The sequence below is a fragment of the Aquila chrysaetos genome, chromosome 3 (assembly GCF_900496995.4).
Source record: "Aquila chrysaetos chrysaetos chromosome 3, bAquChr1.4, whole genome shotgun sequence".
Lineage (NCBI taxonomy): Eukaryota > Metazoa > Chordata > Aves > Accipitriformes > Accipitridae > Aquila > Aquila chrysaetos.
The window spans coordinates 51201056-51221169 of NC_044006.1; the positions used below are offsets into that span (position 1 = coordinate 51201056).

At 37.9% G+C, this 20114-nt stretch overlaps 1 protein-coding gene across 7 annotated transcripts in view; it reads left to right on the top strand.

Annotated features, from left to right (window-relative positions):
- The window catches only part of SLC25A13 (solute carrier family 25 member 13), a 105827-nt gene that overhangs the window by 76551 nt on the left and 9162 nt on the right, over positions 1–20114 (top strand). For all 7 annotated transcript variants that reach the window (XM_030008925.2, XM_030008923.2, XM_030008921.2 and 4 more), the window contains one exon: positions 9740–9880. In XM_030008925.2, coding sequence (XP_029864785.1) covers positions 9740–9880 — 141 coding nt within the window. The remainder of the gene's footprint in view (positions 1–9739; positions 9881–20114) is intronic.

Below are 20114 nucleotides of genomic sequence, written 5' to 3' on the forward strand. Positions count from 1 at the left end.
AAGATCTTTTACTTCATGACCTCGTGGCACTTAGTTCAGTTAACAGCCTGTTTCATAGCTTTTTATTATGTGAAGATGAAAGTGATAGGTTGGTTGAGATTTTTTTTTTGTTGAGACCCCCAAGAACATAATTAAAAGTATAACCTCTATATTTTTATACAGAATCTTAAGGAGGGTTGTTATGTAAATTACTAACTCAAAATTTCCATCTCCTTTGTTTGTAAGAAATTTTCCTACTGACTATGGTATTTGTTACCCATAAAAATATATGTAACTTCCAGATTTGCACAATGCCTGACACCCTCCATGAACTCTGGTCTCTGCTGTTCATTTAGGACACTCATTTCTCATATGAATCCTATATAGCCTTTATCATCATTATTAGACTAGTAAAAAGCTTTGGTTCCAAGACATATTGTAATGATACCGTAGAGCTAGGATCTGCTGAGCACTCTAAACCACTGACGTAACCTCCTTGAAGGAAAAAGTGCACAAATATACTAGGTTTGATTTCTGCTAATGCTGTAACTTACCTTCAGGGATTCTTTAATAAAGGGATGATCTTGGGTAAGCTGTAAGTACAACTTGAAATCTTTTTACAGTGGCAATAATCTTGAAGTTTCTGTAAGCTTTTTTCCATGGTCTTTCAATTTATTTTATATTTTAAATAAAAAATAATCACTAATCATACCGAGTTTAGCTGCTTGCTTCTTTTAAACTTAATTCACTTAAAAGCTTCTGTTAAAAGTAACCTGATTTTTTTGATACAGCACTGTTGTTATTCTTATTTTTTTTGTTATATTAACCAATTGAAAATTTTGTTTGTAAAAGTGGCATAAATATTATTTTGGTGGTTTTGAGGTGTTTCTTTAACACTAAGCTTTTAGGTGAGACAGTTATTTCGTTTAGTTCCTTAAATAAAGCAGTTCCATGTTTAATTGAAAAATTTACGTTGTGTGTCTGGAAGTAACCAGGAAGGAGATGCAAAGATGCAAAATTAAGAGTAATCATAAAACACACACAAAAATATTAAGAAAAACAGAAGTATAGCATGACTAAAAAGAAATAGTTGTATAATATATGTTGCCTTGTCTGCATATAGTAATACAATTATATAGGTAAATTGGAGGCTTAATTTTCAGCAAGAAAAAAGCATTTTGCTTTATTAACCTTTGCTTCTGCTCTCCCTTCTCTTTCCTTTTCCACACACAGTCTTTTCCTTTGCAGCTGCTCAGTGTGTGCTCACTATTAGCCAGTTTAAATCATGTAGCGCAGTACAATTACAGACCCCGTACAGATCTGCTTTTATTTAAGTTGTCAATACAATTTTAGGCATATTTCTAGAGACTTTATAGTAATCGTAATAAAGTTAAAACATATTGGACCTGCTTGGACAACCTCAACTCTGCTATGGAACATAAAAATTAGATACGGTTAAGATGGAGTTCATCTAGAAAGTGCAAAATCCTGTCCAGAATTAATTTTTATAAAGGAATATGATGTGAAATTTCAATTGAATTGTGCCGAATAAGTGATCCAGTACAAATAGTTTTATAAAGCTACTTACAACATCTATTTTATGTTTCAGAGAGTAATAAAGATAAGTCCACATCTGAGCTGCATTTTCTCTGTGGCAATGCAGTGGAGGTAGAGGGTGTACGGACTGCAATTCCCACACTTCTTAGATCTCTTACTTGCAAAAATTTAGACATTTCTCAGTTGTAGGCTAAAGGAGACTGAAGGTGTCATTATTGCTTTCATTATTCAGAAACCTAAATCTCTCAAAATTCTATTCTGTTTGGCAAAGAAGGCTGAGCTATGGATAGAATGAAACTGAGCATTATGTATTCCAGGGGGAAGAAAAAAAATCTCTGCATGTATATCTGAAAAAAGAACAACTGCTATCACATAGAAAAGTTTTGGTATAGTTTATTGAGATAGTTAAGCAATCATGGTCTTCTGATGATTGCTCATATTAGCTTTGAAAGCAAATGGCATGCATCTCTTGAACTCTTAATAGATTTGTTCTCGAAGGTCTGTTCTCCTTGTAGTCAGGCATTACTTTCAAGGGGAGTTCTACCTGCATGTGTAGAAGCCCAACATTCACATTTCTTGTTTAAGGAAAAGTTCAGAAGCTCCTGATAAATTTTTTTTTTCCTTGATTAAATTAAAAGCTACTTTCTTTTTACATAAAATTTATGTTGTTAAATAAATTAATTAGAGTTAAAGTCTATTAAATATAATTAATATAATGTAAAAGAATATACTATAATTAATTAGGTATTTTTAAAGTGTAGTTTTCTCCTCTGAACCACTGTAATTGGAGTTATTTTCAGCATACTGAAAATAATTTAAACTAATTGTAAACTTTTGGTACAAAAAAATGCAGCTAGGTCTGGACTTCAATTTAACTTCACATTTGCAAACCTGTTGTATTTGAACACTGCTCTGTTTTAATTGTCTCTGATTAATTTTCATCTAATCTTAGATTTAAGCCTTGTAATGAAGTTTGGGAAGGCAACATACAGTAACATGATAGCCCTTCCAAGAGATTGTACCAAAGGGTGGGGAAGTGCCTGGTGTCCAGTTCCTGCTTATCTTTGACCTCACCCCACATTTCCTTGCAGGTTTGGATGTTTTAAAAGTAGTTTGCTCAAATTTTCACACAGTCATACCTGTTTAAACTGGCCTTTCCTGAAAGCAGTAAGGAGTTATGCAGAACGTGATTTCACTCTGTTTTGAATTTTCCTTTTGGACTGGCTAATGTAATTTTAATTTTTTTCCAGAGGTATTTTCCCATAACAAATTAGAGGTGTTTTTCCGTTTTGCTTCCCCTCTCCTCTTCCTTTTCAGTTCCCTTCTCCCCTAAAAAAAAAAAGAGAGTGAGAGAGAGGGAATTTTTCAAACTGTAGAACAAGAAGGGATTCATCGGTATAGGTTGATATGTTTCTGATTGTAGAACCGAACAGTTCTGAACTCTAAAAAAGCCCATTTTTTTCCAACAAGCATACTTAATATCTTTCCATTTGAAATGTATTCTTTTTTTTCCTATTATATTAAAAATAATGACTGCAAAATTTTATATGAACATACATTACAGTTTAAAACAAGTATTTGTTTTGACAATTATATTTTATTACACATCCCTTTCTCCTATTACTCCTTTTTCTACTTGCAGTAAAATATTTTAGTGTTTATGAGTGCAGGTTCCAAAAAAAACCCCAAAACAAAGCCTCAAACTCAAATCAGGAATTAAAATCTAGCTTTCTATGAGAAAAAGGAAGATATTTATGATGTCACGGTAATTTATGATGTGACCAAGAAATAATGGGTCACAGTTTTAATACAGCTACCATGCTTTAAGACTTGAAAGGTCTGTAAATCATTAAATGATTCTACAACTAGTCAAAATAGACAACTAGAGCAGACAGAGCCAAATGTTAACATATTTGACAGGTCTGTAACTTAATTGCTTTTATAATGCCAATCAAGTAGGCTCCACTTTGATTTTTTTTTTTGGCTAGGCTTCTGAGAACTGAATTACCTATAACGTGGAAAATATCAAATCCACAATTTTAATTTTTTTCCCACTGCAGACTTGGTCAGTGCTTATAAACAAACCATACTCCTGTTTGTTTCTGTTTAGCCAGGTCATTAATATACAATTGTAGGAGAATCGTCACAACTTGTATCCAAGTCTTGGAAATCTGTCTGAAGCAGTAGCAGGAATGTACTTCTGTTCAGACTAATTGCAATTCTATTTATGAGCACTTTTACGTGAGCGTTTGAAGGAGCTTGCTTTACATTTTATGTACACTTGGACGTTAACAAGACTGTGATTCTAGCAGCGTTCACTGTTTGAGCTGCCCAAAGTAAAACCTTAGCCAGACCAAGAGAAAGCTGTCCTCGGAAGACAAGAAGGATTAACTGGAGAAAAACACAGTTCTGCCTGAGCAGCATGAAAGCTGTTTCTGTGCTAGCCTGGTCAGGGTAGTGAAAAGCAGATGATTGAGGGCTCAGGAAATCTCCTCACGATCTGAAGAAAAGGTATTTACTATATGAACTCCTGTTGCTAAAGAGCATTATCAGAATCCTGTATAGATAGGACCACAGATGAGAGGACACAAAATAGCATGAAATGGCTTGTCTGGATTTTTGAAGCCTGGCTTTATCAGAAAAAAAGGTAACATAGAACCAAGCTTTTGAGAACCCAGTATGCTTTGCCCTTGACATACAGTGCCACATAATTAAGGTTGTCACCTTTGAAATCTATAAGAAAAACAGTCACTTTGGACAGATGTCTGTTAGTCGGTAGCTCTTCTGGTAACAGGCAAGTCCATAGTGAAATCACCGTTGCAGCAGCCCAACATAATTCATCTGATGCTCTTGGGATCTTTTGCCATACAAACACCAAGGCTTTTAGAGGTAGTTTGAAGCACTGCAGTGGCACTCCATAAATCTGGCTTCTAAGCCTTGTTCTGTCATAGAGTTAGTATGTGATTTTTGTGGTAAATCATTGAATAGTTCTATGCCTTAGTTGCCCTTTATTATACAATGAGGATGGTAATTCTTGCATCCCTTGAGTGCATTTTTAATTTAGATTTTTTTTTTTTTTATGATGGGGAACAGTCTTTATTTTGTGTCTGTACAACGCTCAGCACTTTAGGAACCTTGGCTTTCATTAGGATTAATGGATGGTAGCAAATGCACAAGATAACAAGGTGCATCTGGCAGCTGGCAAGGAGAAAGGGCCTGGGACAGTGTACAATATTCAGTATGACTGAATGTGATAAACAGTTGACTAAAAATTTTGGAACTTGCACCTGCTTGTCTTTTTGTAAACTGAATGAGTAACCAAGACATTGTAGATGATTTCTTTTACAGAGGTTGATTTGGATAATTATATAATATGTTGCTTATATATTTTAATGGTTGCCATTACTTGCCATAATTGCTATCCCTGGGTGATATTGTTGGGAAATATTAACACTCTAATAGCAGTAGTAGTCCTTTCTTCATCTATGAAACCTTGAAAGGTGATATGTGACAAGTTGCATGGGATGCAGAAGAAAGATCTAGGCTGACCCTAAATGCTCTTAGCTGAGAACAGGAAAAAGGCTATGATTTGAAGTAGGTAATAAGGTTAATTAGAGGCACAAGAACAGTTCATGGTCAGTAGAGATGAAAGGAAAAGAATCTAGTACTTTCTTCTGAGATGGAAAACACAGAATTTTCTTCCTGAATTGCAAGCTGTATTCTCTTCAGAACCTACACTGAAGCTTTCAAATTGAGATGTGAAAGCCCTAGGAGATTTGGGTCTGGTGTGCTCATTTCTTATCTAATCTCATAAGGGCACAAAATGCAGTTACATTAAAAAGAACAGGAATTTCTTGTCTTAGTGTAGTGAGGGGGGTGAAAATCTGTTTATTTTCCAGTAAATTTTATTACAAGGTGATTTGAACACGTGAAGAAGTAGAAAACATTCTGACTTCTTAAATTGGAGCGTTGTTAAGCGATTGTTATTAAACTAATTTTTTTTCACTACAGAGTGGGTTTTATTGCCTCATGGACAAAAAAAAATACCTCAACTATTTCTACTTTTCCCTTTCATTCAGTAAAGTAGGAAAGTAGAAGGACGCATGTGATAGACAGTACTGTATTACTGTACAAGGCTATACTGCCATCGAGAGGTGCTGGGTGATATCATACCAGTGCAGAGTTGAAGAACTGCAAAAATGAAAAAAAAAACCAAACCAGCTCGTTTTTAAAAATTCACATGTGTGTGGATGCTTAGCTAGCTCTCCGTGTGTTAAAGCACATTGAACGTTTTACAGGGATGCAGATTTCTAGCTATGTGTGTATGAGGAGTTCTTGGATGACAGAGGTATTTCCCTTTTATTTTCTTGCTTTACATCGAATGAGACCGTAAATGCATGTGATTAGGTCAAATGTTAAATTCTTTCAGAATAATATGGGCCCTTTGTGGGCCCTTACAGATAATTATCCATGCAGTACCTCTAGGTATCTACTCCTATAAATAACTCAAAATTGCAGTTTTTATTTTAATCACATGATAATAACTGAAAAGTAATAGATTTGCTTTTACAGTCAGATCATTTGTTTCTTTAAAAAATGATTGGAAGAGGTGATAAGGAATTCAGAGTTGAGGGTATTCAAGTTTGTAACTTCAGTATGGAAAAATTGGTGTTACTGGGAAGTATCTATATTAAATGGTTGAAGAAGTTGATTTTTGTGACACTTGGTGAAGAAACCATTAAGCTTGACCGACCTGAGCTTAAACTGTGTTTATTCTGGCCAAAAAAGTAGTTTTCAAATTCTGACCTTTGGGAGCATATTTCAAAATTTTAAAATGACATACACTTTCAACTGCAAAAGTTAGCAAACAAGAAGGCAACGTTCTTCAACTTTTGGCCAAACAGAATGAATGAGCAGGGTGATACAATGTGCTGATGATGTTTTGTCTGTTTTTTCCATAACAGTTTATACCAGCACCTTGAAGAGACTGGAAAAAAATAGGTTGATGAGATTTCTTTCATTGCATTCACTATGCAAAAACTCAGAAGACAGAAGCCATGCTATTGTGATTCAAGCTACTGATTTGGAGATCAGGATACCTGGAGACTCTTACGTGTTTGAGCTAGGGGGATGCACACACTGGGCATACAATTAACCTCTTTACCTCAAATCCCCTTCTTGTAAAACTGGAGTCATTGTACTTTCCTCACAGGAGCACTGGGAGGAAATACTATTAATATTTATGAGACACTTGCATACTATGATGATGAATAACACAATAGGAGTTACCAGTACTAGACAAGCAAGAAATCATTTCATTAGAGAGTATAGTAGCCATCTCCAGTTTGCCCCCCCCCCCCCCCCCCCCCCCCCCCCCCCACCATTTGGAGAGTAAGGAGCTGCAGTTACCAGCACAGATGGTTAAATAACAGTGATAAAAGCTCCCCACCAGGCAACTGTACTTGTTACCGCTAGAACTGCCTCTGCACGGGCTGATAAACCAGCCTTCCTCTCCATCACAAAGCAGGCAGGTGGTAGAAACCCTCCTACCGACACCCTCTGTCAGGTATTGTGTGGCTCATCACTTTCAGTTATTCACCATTTGATTTTTGGAGTGTATCTTTGATCAAATTCAGAGGATGACAAAGGTTGTTCAGGGAGTTCTGGGCTAGTACCTGGACAGTTTTGTGGAAAGACTTCACTGGAAATTTCTGATGTCTTTCTTCAGACCTGCTTTGTGGGCAGCAGAACTGGTAGTCTTTTTAGTAGTGCCTGGTGCGTGCAGGTCTCAGTGCTTTAAAAATCTGAATGCAGCGAGCTTGACTGTATGAGGTGGGTAAATAGTAGGATCCCCATTTTTCAAATAGCAAGCTGAAGCAGAGGAAATCTTGTGTGATTTACTCACAGCCACAAACATCTAATGCTGCAAGTGTCGACGCAGCCAGGTTGGACGTGCAAACATAAACATTTATATGTGCTAGCATCTAAAGTATTTCACTTTTATTTGAATTCAGAAATTATTTGCCTTTATTCTCCTTCAAAATCAGATACCTGTTTCTCTTTCTTTAAATATGGCATTCACTTATAAACACTTTTATACATTTTTTTAAATTGCTCAGTGTTTTGGTGCATTAATAATAATAAACTTAATTTTGTTGTCATCTTTTAAATTTTAATATGGTTTTCCTGTAGTGAAAATTAAAGGAACACTTCCCATGGAGTCATGGCACAATGAACTGCGAGAATATCATACTGAGGGAAAGTAGTTTATTTGTGCTAACGGATCAGTTGGTATGAGTTTTTAAGTAGTGTGTTTTAGAGGAGGGCTGTGGTATAGAAAACTTACAAATGAACAGTATCACTTGCAAATAAACATTATCACCTGCAATTGGGATTTTATCCTTTTAAGAAGAAAATATGTGTGATGGCATGTGGGAATGCTTAGTATTTGTAATACATAGACCCAAATGTTTATTATGTAGGAATCTGTAATTCACCATAAGGACCTTTCCAGGATTTTTTTTTTTATTTTGAGACTTTGCAAGATGAGTAGACAAGTAAAAGAAACAATTTTTTTGTTATGGATGCTTGCTTACTTAATATGTTTCAGTTTAACTGCAAAACTGAAGTCAGCATATGTGCCAAATAATTTATCAGTCTAATTTCTGATGGCAACAAGAATAGCAGTTTTATATGTACCAGGATTCTGGTTTGGTAAAAGCAGTTAAATTAAATTATGCCAATTTGAAAGTCAAAACCAGTTGAGTTACACAAGAGCATGCTTTTTCTGGTCAAAATAGGAAACATTTGGGATATTTTGGGGGTTATGTAAAGACTTTAATTTGTAACCACACTGTGTATGCTCAGTCTAAGTGGTAGACAAGAATAGTTGTTCGTGCGATTTGCCATTTCTTCAGCACATTATTTAAACCATATTACTGGTTTTTTTACTGCATATTTTTATTTTGAATGATAGTTAATCTGAGCTATGATTAATTCTTTTAACATTTAGATAATTTAAAAAAGATGTGCACATAATGTTTACATACTAGACATGGCTAGATGCAAGCACGTTTAAATGCAGCTTATTTCATTTTAGTCATAACCTTCCAGAAAAAAAACAGTTGCTTTTTTGTGGGGTGGGTGAGGGTTGCCCTTTGCATAGTTTGTGTGATTTCAGAACCTAGAGAATGGCATAGCTGTTGGGCCACGTAATTAAGAAATTAACATAAGTTAGAATGACACTGTTGAATTTGGGCCGGATGGAGTTTGAATGAGTATTTTTTGAATACACTTAGGTAACCTTCATGTTACCTTTTTTTCTTGTTTCAAATTTTTAACTCGAGATCTGTCAGTGTAGCAGAAAGGTTATGCCCTCCCTATGTTACATATTGTGAATGAAATGAACTTTACAAGAGCTAGCAGGGAATCTGAAATGCTTGCCACTGTTGTGTTTTAAATCTAACTTTCAAAATCAGTTGAGTGATGCCTTCCCAACAAATGGAGACTGACATGTTAAAAACATTTAGCGGTTCTTGATTAATAGAATCCTTCAGTCTGTAGACCTTCTTTTCTTTATTACCTGGCGCACAAATAACGATGTGGAGCTCAGACTCTTGAATCAAACAGCATTTAATGGCAGTGAAACTGGTAGTTCCGTGGGGTTTTAAAAAAAGTACAATATATCTGCAGTTCTGGTCTTTGGAATCCATGTGTTCTTTGTTTTATGAACTCATGCCAAAATTGAAAAAGCTTCTGCCAGACTTTTACTCTTCAACAGTATGTTTTCACTTTCTGTGTAGTGGCATGCACATCTCAGTTTCTTTACTTAGTTACTAATTCTTCCTTTCACTTTATTACTTGCTTTACAGTGTTCTTGGCTTGTCAGTATTGCATAAGTTGGTGTTGGTGAATGTATTCTTGCAGCAAGAATTGAGCTAGTGTCTGTGTGATGTAATGCAGTGTCCAGCAGTGGCTGACCTGTTTCCTCTCTGTTTTTCCTGACCACTCATCTCGTGGGGGGAGAGGGGGGGTAGATTTCCTACCTTGTGAGCTGCAGTTTATTAACTAATATTAAAACTCTTGTCTGCTAATAGATTAACCGACTGCAGCAGGATTAAAAATGTCTTCTCTTGAATGTAACAGGACATATGCTGCAAATAATGTAGCAGGTTAATGTATTGCCTTCCACTTTTAATTTCAGGCTGGAGGTTCTCAAGTGATCTTTACCAATCCACTGGAAATTGTTAAGATTCGATTACAGGTGGCTGGAGAAATTACTACTGGTCCACGAGTTAGTGCCCTCACTGTATTACGGGACTTAGGCTTCTTTGGTCTCTACAAGGTATGGGTTTTTTTTATATATACATGAATTAAAATCCAATTATTAATATTTCAAATCAAAACATCATTTCATTGTTCTCACAAACTTTCATAGGTGGACATAATTGTACTTTTGGAAAAATTCTTCCTTATGTGATACTGTATCTTCATTTTTCATTTCTAACTAAGGGAAGAAACTGTCTCGTGTTTTTGAGCATGTGGTTCTTGTAGATCTTACTAAGATTTCTTTTCTCACTTCAGCAGGTGTAAGTATTGTTCATCGAGGATTAGTTTGTGATTCCTGATGTTCTGCCTGGTATAAAAGTAAACTTATTATCATCTGCTTCATGATCTAGAGCTTACAGTTTTGGAGTTGTGCTTTTGCTCTTCTGTGTTTGATTCAGCAACTTTCCCAGATGTCGTTGTTAATTTCGTGATGGGAATTAATTGCAGCACAATAATAGTGAAGAAATACAGACAGTGGGAGCCCAGCATAAAAATAAACTCCTAAAGCAAGCTTCCCCTTGCTACTTTAGAAGAACGTTGCCACAAATAATACCAGGAAAAGCTGCTTTTATGAGTGTATACTACAAACTCTACAGTTCTGCTTTCTACATTACTGTCTTCACATGGATATGTAAATATGTCGAAATAAAGTTAGGTTTAATGTGAGACTATCGCAGGATTAGAAACATCTTGTGTCGAATCTAATAGGATGTATGCTGCAAATAATTTAAAAGGATTAACATACTGCCTTCTACTTTTAGATGAAGGAGACTAGATATGGGGGAGTATGAAAGGTCTCGGAGTACTTTGAGATAGCCATTGCACACAGTATTGAAACAAAAGCTGTAATGAGTGCCATATACTTCAGAGCACCGTGCGGTGTTTCTTCAGATTCTGCAGCTTATTTTTTGGGAGAAAACTTTCACACTACCCATTTGTCCCAGTATTTCCAGTGCAGCAGGCAATACTCCTCTATTTCTTATTTACAGCAGTATAACTGTAAATTGAAGATGCTTCAAAAACCACCAAATGACCCCCATCCCCCTCCTCCACAACACTTGAATTCCATCTCCACTTTTAAGCATCCAATCCTTTTAAATTGTTCTGTTAACATTACAAAGAGGAAGCCTGCCCGGGAGTAGATGTATGTATGTTTTGGCCTGGAGAGAAGTTGCAGACCTGAATAGGATTTAATGGGGAGTTGTTTTTCCCTTTAAATTGACTTGCTAATTTTTTAGGTGTTTTACTGAAGCTGATGCTATTGTGTAAACTCCTAGTAAATGGCATTATGGTGTTGATAGGTCAACATTTACAACTGAAAACACGGATATGGTAAACAGTCTGCATCCCTGAGGCTGTGCAGGAATGGAGGGCAGCTATTGACTTTTACTTGAACTAGTAAAAATAAAATGAAAGAGTGATGAACTAGTTTACGGAAGTTAGCATTTTTTAGATTTTTTTTTTCCCTGAATACCTGCTCTTGGTGGCTGAGCAGAATTTGCTGCATTTTTCCATTATTAAATGGCATTAATGTCTTGGGTCGTGTTATGAAGTATTTCTGGTTTTTAGAGTAGATATTTGGTGAATATTTGTAAGGAATACACCTGAACAGGAGCTGGTTACAGCACTATGTTGCATTGAAACAGGCAGTTATTTAATCACAAGCTACACAGTTTCATTGGTTCATTCATTAAGTCCATTTACCTCCACAAAAAAAGCCACAGAAGGGTTTTGTTTTAACTCTTCCGTTGTCTCTGTTTCTGTTGCTCTTCACCGCTCCACCCCATTCCTTGTGTTCATGTCCTTTTGTATGTCCAATTTAGATTCATTGGCTACAAAAACTTGACTGATTTGACAAAACTAGAGAACTTAACCTGGCAATCACAGTCATCGACCCAACGGAACGCAGGCCATGTCAGAAGGCTTGTGTCCAAGTGCACCCTTAGTCACAGCTAGCTCTGTCATTGGGCAGGTTTGTGCTGTTGTCCACCAAACACTTTGGCACTGTAGCCAAAAAACAAAAGGCAATCCTATCTGCCCCCTCTCCCATATGCCAGCTAGAGTGTTTGTGCAGCCACATAATGATCTGGAAGAGGAAACTCATTAAAACTGAAGCTTCCTCCTCCTTATGGCTTAGTTTATTGTGAACCCAGACCAGCTCACTTTGTAGCTCCTCAGGATGGTTGTACCCAGGCGAAGGGAGGAATGGCTTCATGACACAGCGAACCCATCAGTCTATATCAGAGGAGTTTTATACTGCCCTGAGGTGCTTGTAGAACAGCAGTGTTAGGGCCAAAAGTAGTCCTCTCCTGAATGCTTGAGCTGAAGCTGGCAGTGCTGGTGAGGCCAGGCAGGGATTAACAATTCATTGCATCAAAGTCAGCAGCCTCAGTAAACGCTACCCAGAGACACCAATGGTCTAAAATGAATTTCAGACGAGACTAGATTTGGTAGGTGCTACCTTCTCTGGTGGTGCTTCTAGTAAATTAATTTGGTGAGTGTAATGACCAAGCGAACATCAAATAATAATAAATGTTCTACTAATCAGAATTGAAATGTCTTGGTACATTTGGAATACTTGTACTCTTAACGAGTCAAATTAGCTTTAAAACTATAAAACAGGAATGAGGATTTTATGTCTATCTCAGTACTTTCCATGCTGTTCAGTCTAACGCGAACAACTCTTTCATTTGCATCTTAATTCTTTGTTTTAGCTTTGTTTTGTCTTTTGTGTCTCAAGATGCAAGGCTTGTATCTCAAGCCCTGAATGTACTTATTTTAGTAGATCTAAGTAAGACTCCATGCATACTGTTCCAGAAGAACAAGAATAGATACTTGTTTTAGAAAACAGTCTTATTTGTGAATCTTGGAGTTTGTTTGTAGGCTTAATGGGCCTTCATGTAAGTATTCCAGCTGTTTAAACACTGCTCTATCTTAGCCATGATTTAGTTAATCAGTTAGTCATTTCTTTTGCAAGTGTTGAAAGTAAAATTCTAGACATTTCATTTCAGGAATTTTCATTTGAAATAAATGGATGTCTTTTTTTTTTTTATTCCTAAGTTTTCTTTTAAAAAATTGTATAACAATCCAAACTTTAAATGTAATTTTTCATTTCATAGTTGATAACAAAATATTTTGTTTTCATTTTTTTTTCTGTTTGGTATAGCCTAAATTTATGTTCTGCTGGATTTTTTTCTTTTTGTTTTGTGGCCAAAAGAAAGCAAAATGAACAAAAATTAACTACTCCATCAATTTTGGTTCAAGACCATAATGTTCCTCCTTTTCCACTTGACTTGTTAGAAAGTCTTGTAAAACTGCTCTAAGAAGGGTTGACTGCAGTTTTCTACAGCAGTTTCCACCACTGCCTACCCAAATAATTAACTTCTGATGTCTGGATTAATGGATGTCAGGTGCTTGTAGTGCTGTGTCCCTGGAAAAGGTGAAGATGGCCATTGTCTAGATGAGGCCAGGTAGGGTGGGATAGTATGAGAAGCTGTACAGAGGGACAGTGTCCTCTGTTGCTTACAGAATTTCCTTAACGGTCTTGCTTTGAGATGGGAAGAAAAGGGATTCCTTCAACCTAACAGTTGGCCGGTAACATCCATCGAGAGCAAAGATTAATGCTTTGTCTGTACTGCCAGCAGCGGAGAAAATACTCTTGTTATAGACATAGAATAAATGGAGCGGTATCACATATTTAATAGGAAGATGGAGCCCAGAAGATGTGATGTTAACTTGTAATTAATATTACCATAATGATAATTTTTCAAAATAGGAGTATGGATATTTTTAAGCGGGGTTTTTTTGTGATGAATGAGAACATTACCAGTCAGTCTGCAAGCTCATAGTAGAGCTGAAGTGTTTCCATTGCTCATCAATGTGAGTTTACTTCTATGCTGGTAAGTTACAAACCTCTTAAATCAGGACTGGTCATCCAGTCTGCTGCACACTGGCTTTTCTGTTTCTCTCGCTCTGCTTTGGTGCTGTTTCATTTACCATGTTGCAAGGACTGCAGTGAAAATTCTCTTTTCCCAGTTCAGAAATAAATCATCTTGAAAGCTGTTCTTACCACCATAGATCAGTCCAGCATGCTCTGCTTAGTTCCTGTGAATCTTTTATGCTGAATTCAGGTGAAAATCTGTAAGAGTCCCATACAGTAGTCAGCGAGGAAGAATGTACTTTCATTAATTATAACTGTAGCCAGAAGATGCAAAGAATTACCTATGTCGGTCTTAGCTTCATGAGGCAAATTCCTGCATGTCTTAACAAGATCTACTGCTTGTTGTTTGAATTCTTGTATTTTGTATCAATTTCTACCTATGAAGCACTTTGTGTGGATTTTAAAATAAAATGCCTCCACACCCCTGATACAGGTAATTTCGGTGTTTCTGTCTTGCATTAACAGAGAAAACAGAGGCACAGACAAATAAATCTTATGTCTCATGTCAAAAAATCAACAAAGGAAATGCTATGTAAACCCTTTTTGCATCCAGCTGAGTGAATCTTGTATTGATTATGATCATAATTATCCCAGCATTCTAGTCCAAATGAATAGCCATTTGAGGATTACCGAGAAGCTGGGTTGTGTATTTTTGATGCCCCTCTATATTAGTGAGATTAATATTCTTTTGGGTCATTCATTGGCATGTTAACGTGGTGCTCTACTTAAACAAACAAAACCAAAAACCCCTCACCCTTTTTTCTAATGCCTAATTGGAATTGGCCATGTTCCAGCTTGTCCATTGCCTCTAATCCTTCTACTGTGCACCTCCAAGAAGAGTTGTCTTCCCTGCACCCTCCAAGTAGTTGAAGAGAGCAGGAAGGTTTCCCCCTTAGAGCTCAGCCTGCTCTTCTCCGAGTTGAGCACACTGAGTTCCCTCAGCCTCTCCTCATCTACCATGTGCTACCCAGCTGGCTTGATGGCCCTGCACTGGACTCACTCCAGTGTGGCAATGTCTTCCTTGTACTGGAGAGACCAGAACTGGACACAGGTCTCCAGATGTGGTCTCACCAGTGCTGAATGGAGGGGAATAATCACGTCCCTTGCACCCTTGCTACTACAGCCCAAGGTGTGGCTGGCTGTCTTCACTGCAGAGAGACGTTGCTGACCCATACTCAACTTGGTGACCAGTACCCTCCAGATTTTTTCTCCAAAGCTGCTTTCTGGCCACTCGGCCTCAGCCTGTACTGCTGCATAGGGCTATTCCAGTCCAGGTGCAGGACTTTGCATTTGCTGATTTGAACTTAATGATATTCCTGTCAGTCTATTTCTCCATCCTGTGAAGGTCTCTCTTAATAGCAGCCTTGCCCTGTAGCATACTAGCTACTCCCCCGATTCAGTATCATCCACTAATCTGCTGAGAGTGCAGTTCATGTTCCACTGATTTAGCTAGGAACATACTATGGCAGACCATCTCAAAAGCCTTGCTCATTGTCAAGGTGTAAAACATCCATTGCTGTCCCCTCATCCACGGGTCTGGAAAACAGGTTGGTCAGCTGTGATTTGGTAAATCCATATTGGTCGTTCCCAATCTTTCTCTTGCCCTTCATGTGCTTGGAAATGGCTTCCAGGAGCATTTGTTCCATAAACCTCCCAGAGACAGAGGTGTGCCCAAACAGCTTGTAGTTTCCCAGATCTTCCTTCTTGCTCTTCTTCAAGATAGGTGTGATGTTTGTTTTTCTCCAGTCATCAGAATCCGCTGTACTGACTTGACCTTTTGAAGGTAGTAACAGCCTCACAACAACATCAGCCAGCTATCTTGGCACCATTGGAGGTATGTCTTTGGGTCTCACTGATTGTATATGTGCAGATGGCTTAAGTGCTCTGTCTGTAGGTAATGCTGTCCTCCTGCAGACTTTTCTGGTAAGCTCATGATGCTGAGAGGCCTGAGGGCAGATTTTACTAGTAAAAAGCAAAGCTAAAGTAATTTCTCTGCCTTTTCCATGTACTTTGTCACTAGACTTCCAGGCCACATTGAGCAGCAGCCTCACAATTTATTTAGGCTTTTGCTGCTGCTGTGCTTACAGAAGCCCTTTTTACTCCCCCTTCACATCCCTTACTAGATCCAACTCCAACTGACCCTTGGCTTTCCTGACTCAATTGCTGCATGCCCAAGGAGTGGTTCTGTATTTCTCCTGGATAGCCCATACCTACCTCTGCTTCCTTTTTACTTTCTGCATTTGAGCTCAGTCAGGAGTTCCCTGTTCATCCATGCTGGCCTTCTGACATGGTTTCTCAACCTTCTGCACAGCAGAATGGACCATCCTAGTGCTTTGAGGAGACTGTCCTTGAAGATCAATATTATCTTGGTATACCTTTGTACCTCTAAGTTTTTATTTGGGGGAAAATTGCTATCACAATGCATAGAAGTCCAGGTCAGATAATTTAGGTCTCCTCTCCTCTTTGTTCCCCACCAAAGAACTAAAGACCAGTAGATCGGGAAAAACAGACGGGGTTTTTCACTTCAACTAATTGTCCATCATAGTAAGTACAACAATTTAAAGTCAGAGCTTCCTCCCAGACTCACTGCGCCTTCACTGGGTGTTCAGATACTAGCAAATCTGTAATGATACGCAGCTTAGAAATAAAATGCATGTTAATTCCAGCAATAAAAAGATGTGATACATACGGTTTGTTAGGCTAACTGCTGGCTTGAACCCCCGTAGTTCTTTAAAGCTAGAAAGCAAATTTTTTTTTTTTCTGCCTTTGTCTAAAATTCTAAACTACTTGTGTAAATAAGTATTTTAAAACATTGTACTTCTCAAATCCCAGCTGCTCCTTTGGGGAGGCACAGTACTTTTGCAGAAGGATTTTTGCAGGATTTTTGCAATAGCATCCTGGCTTGTTTCAGACATAGTGTGACCAGCAGAACTAGGGAAGGGATCGTCCCCCTGTACTCTGCACTGGTGAGGCCGCACCTCGGATCCTGTGTTCAGTTTTGGGCCCCTCACTACAGGAAAGACATTGAGGTGCTGGAGCAGAGAGGAGAGCAACAAAGCTGGTGTAGGGCCTGGAGCACGAGTCTTATGAGGAGCGGCTGAGGGAACTGGGGTTGTTTAGCCCAGAGAAAAGGAGGCTGAGGGGAGACCTTATCGCTCTCTACAACTACCTGAAAGGAGGTTGTAGTGAGGTGGGTGCTAGTCTCTCCTATCAAGTAAGTAGTGATAGGATGAGGAGAGGTGGCCTCAAGTTGCGCCAGGGGAGGTTTAGCTTGGATATTAGGAAAAATTTCTTCACCGAAAGGGTTGTCAAGCATTGGAACAGGCTGCCCAGGGAAGTGGTTGAGTCACCACCCTTGGAGGTATTTAAAAGTCTTGTAGATGTGGTGCTTGGGGACATGGTTTAGTGGTGGGCTTGGCAGTGCTAGGTTAGTGGTTGGACTGGATGATCTTAAAGGTCTTTTCCAACCTAAACAATTCTATCATTCTATGAATTTGTTTCCTCTGTTTGTTTTCTTTCTGCCAGTAATTGTTGCTGTGAAAGCACCAGGGCATGGAAGCTTACGACTAGTAAATTCTTCTTTAGCTACAGATGTTCTGTAGATGACAGCTATTCTTAAAAATATAGAGACAACATATCCCAGTCAGAAAAAATATCATTTAACGTAACGCAATATGTCATTTGTGTTGGCAGAAATGGGAAAGGATACATTTCTGGTTTTCAATATTTTTAATAGATTTTATTTAATTTCTGGTCACAGTTGAATATTGAAGTAATCATACAAGATTAGCTAATACATTTTCCATCTTCTGCCTGTCTTATACAGTAATAAGCATAAAGTCCCATTAAAGTCAGTTGAATTTATATTCTCTTGGTTTCAAAAGACTTCAAGTGCTCATGTAAATACACATTGTAAGTACACCTACTTATTTTGTACATCATAGAAACTTATATCGATGTAATATCTGCCATAAAATGTTTAATAAAATATTACCCTTTTTATAAATAATAATTCTGAATAGTGTTTTACAGCATAGCAGACAATGCCACTCCATAATTTTGCACAACAAAGTTATTCTGTTATCCCAAGAAGATGGCAAATAATACGGTAGTAAATGATTCTTCAAGGAAAGGGTACTTTGGTTGTGGTAATGTTTATGATTACAATTACTTGAAGGTATTTAGCTCAGATTTGTGCTTCGGCTGATACCGCCAACACAGTTTACATTTCCAAAACTAGTCAGAAAAGCTTCCAAAAGTCTCTTCACTTTTTTTTGACAACTTCATAAATGGGCTTCTGGTGTGTTGACCTGGAAAGTGTAATCTCAGGTGACAGGATGTGTACCAAGCTCCCACCTGGTTGCTTTGATAACAGCTGAGGTATTTCACTGCTTGAAGTTGTGAGTTTACAGCAGGATGATAAACATACGAAACAGAGTAGTAAAAGTTTTGAGTTACCTTAATTTGCATCCACTGTGCCTATTTGTGACTGTGTTCTCATACGTGAGAACCTGCTCTTCAGAAATTTTCTTTGAAAATAACCAAAAAAAAAAGCCCTTCCAACTAAAAAGTGCTATAATTTTTGTCTGCAAACTGAATCTGAATTGCTGGCACAGCATTTGAAATCAGCGCTTTATTCCTCTAACCCAATGTGCTAAATCAGTTTCATATTTTGGTTGGTATAAATAGATGTGAGTAAAAACGTATAGCAGCTTTTAAGGCAATGTCATTTTACAGTAGAAAAAATTACAGCCCTTGAAAGCAAATGCCAGTAATATTTGACTGACTGTTATGAAACCTGTTAGGTGCTGTTAGGGCTCCGATTCCAAAGGGTTAAGTCTGTAGTAAAACCCAAGAAGAATGCAAAATGATCAAGAAATGACATGCTGCCTATTGTTTGTAGCTATAGGATCAAAATAACAATTATACATGCCAAATAAATTCTAAACCTGTAAAGGAGAAAAAGAGGGGGTGGCTGTAAGTACAGGTGCCAGAAGCATTAAATAACCCTCTCAGACAAGGTGCACCACTGTTGTCTTGAATGCTGCTAGGTCCCCCCAGTCTGGCATTTTTCCCCCTGCACTAGACAATGTGCATTCACTGCAGGAGACTAGGTTAAGCCTGCGTCTCCCAGACCTGCCGGCTCCTTCTGCCCAACCCGACACAGAGGTGCCTTTGTCAGTATAATTACCCTCCCCTTGTAGTAGAAATAGTTTGTTTAGAGCCTTATTTGCAGGTAGAGCTGGTATAAGCAGGAATTAGCATGCTAAAGAACCTGCCCCAGCGCTGACTTGGGCTTATTTATCCGGATCTTTGACAATCAGGGTTTTTTTCCCTCTATTGGTTTATTCAGTGAGATACTATTCGAGATTAAGAGCTTTAAGGTTATTAAAGAGATTGAAGATGGGAGCCAGCTGGCTGTTGTGTGAGGCAGGCGCATGTCATGGTGTGTAGGATCTCCCAACAATTTCATGCCTGGCAGATCTGCACCTTGGCTGCCAGAATAAACTCGGGCGGATGATCCTTACAGCTTTCTGGGGATTGATTAAAACTCCTTTTGGCTTTCAGCACGTTGTCCACATCAAAAAGGTGCGAGAAGTAAAATAAATGTTTCTTTTGCTTTTCAAGATACTGTGGCCAATCTCCCTAAGCCTTCCTAATTGGCCTAGGCTGGTTGCGGATGATTAACTTGAAGTTAAATGAGGCCTGCTTTTAAACATACTTTCCCAGACTTTAAACGGAACGATGGGGGGAAACTTTAGACTGTAGCGATGCTGGACCGGAGCCAAGCTGGGTTATTATTAAAGTGGATCCAAGTTTTGATCCAGGTTTTGTTTACACTGAGCCAACTAAGTTGACGGACATCCCTCGCTCTCTGTGTACCTGAATGTGTATTATTAATGATATTAACAATATGCCGTTTCTGCCCCATGAAAAAGAGCCTTTTAATGAAGGGAGAGGAATATTAGCAGCTCAGGTTGAGTTAAGAGTTGCTCACATTTAGAGTTTATTGATTTCCTTAAGTTATTTTAACTATGTCAAGATATTTCAGAGTATGAAAAAAATGTGGAGGAAAAAATGTGCGCAGTGTTTAATGACAACATTGCAAAGAAAATAAAAGTAATGTGCCCTGAGGGCAAAGGCAGCGAGGAGATTTGCTCTGAGGAAAAGCATGCTCTAAAAATAAATCTTTGAAGAAACCATGTCGGTCTGTGAATGTTCTGTTAGTGAGTTTCATAATTTTTCTGTGAGGTAAATACAGTGCAGACATTTGATCATTAAAAAATTGTTTTTCCATACAGAATTTGGT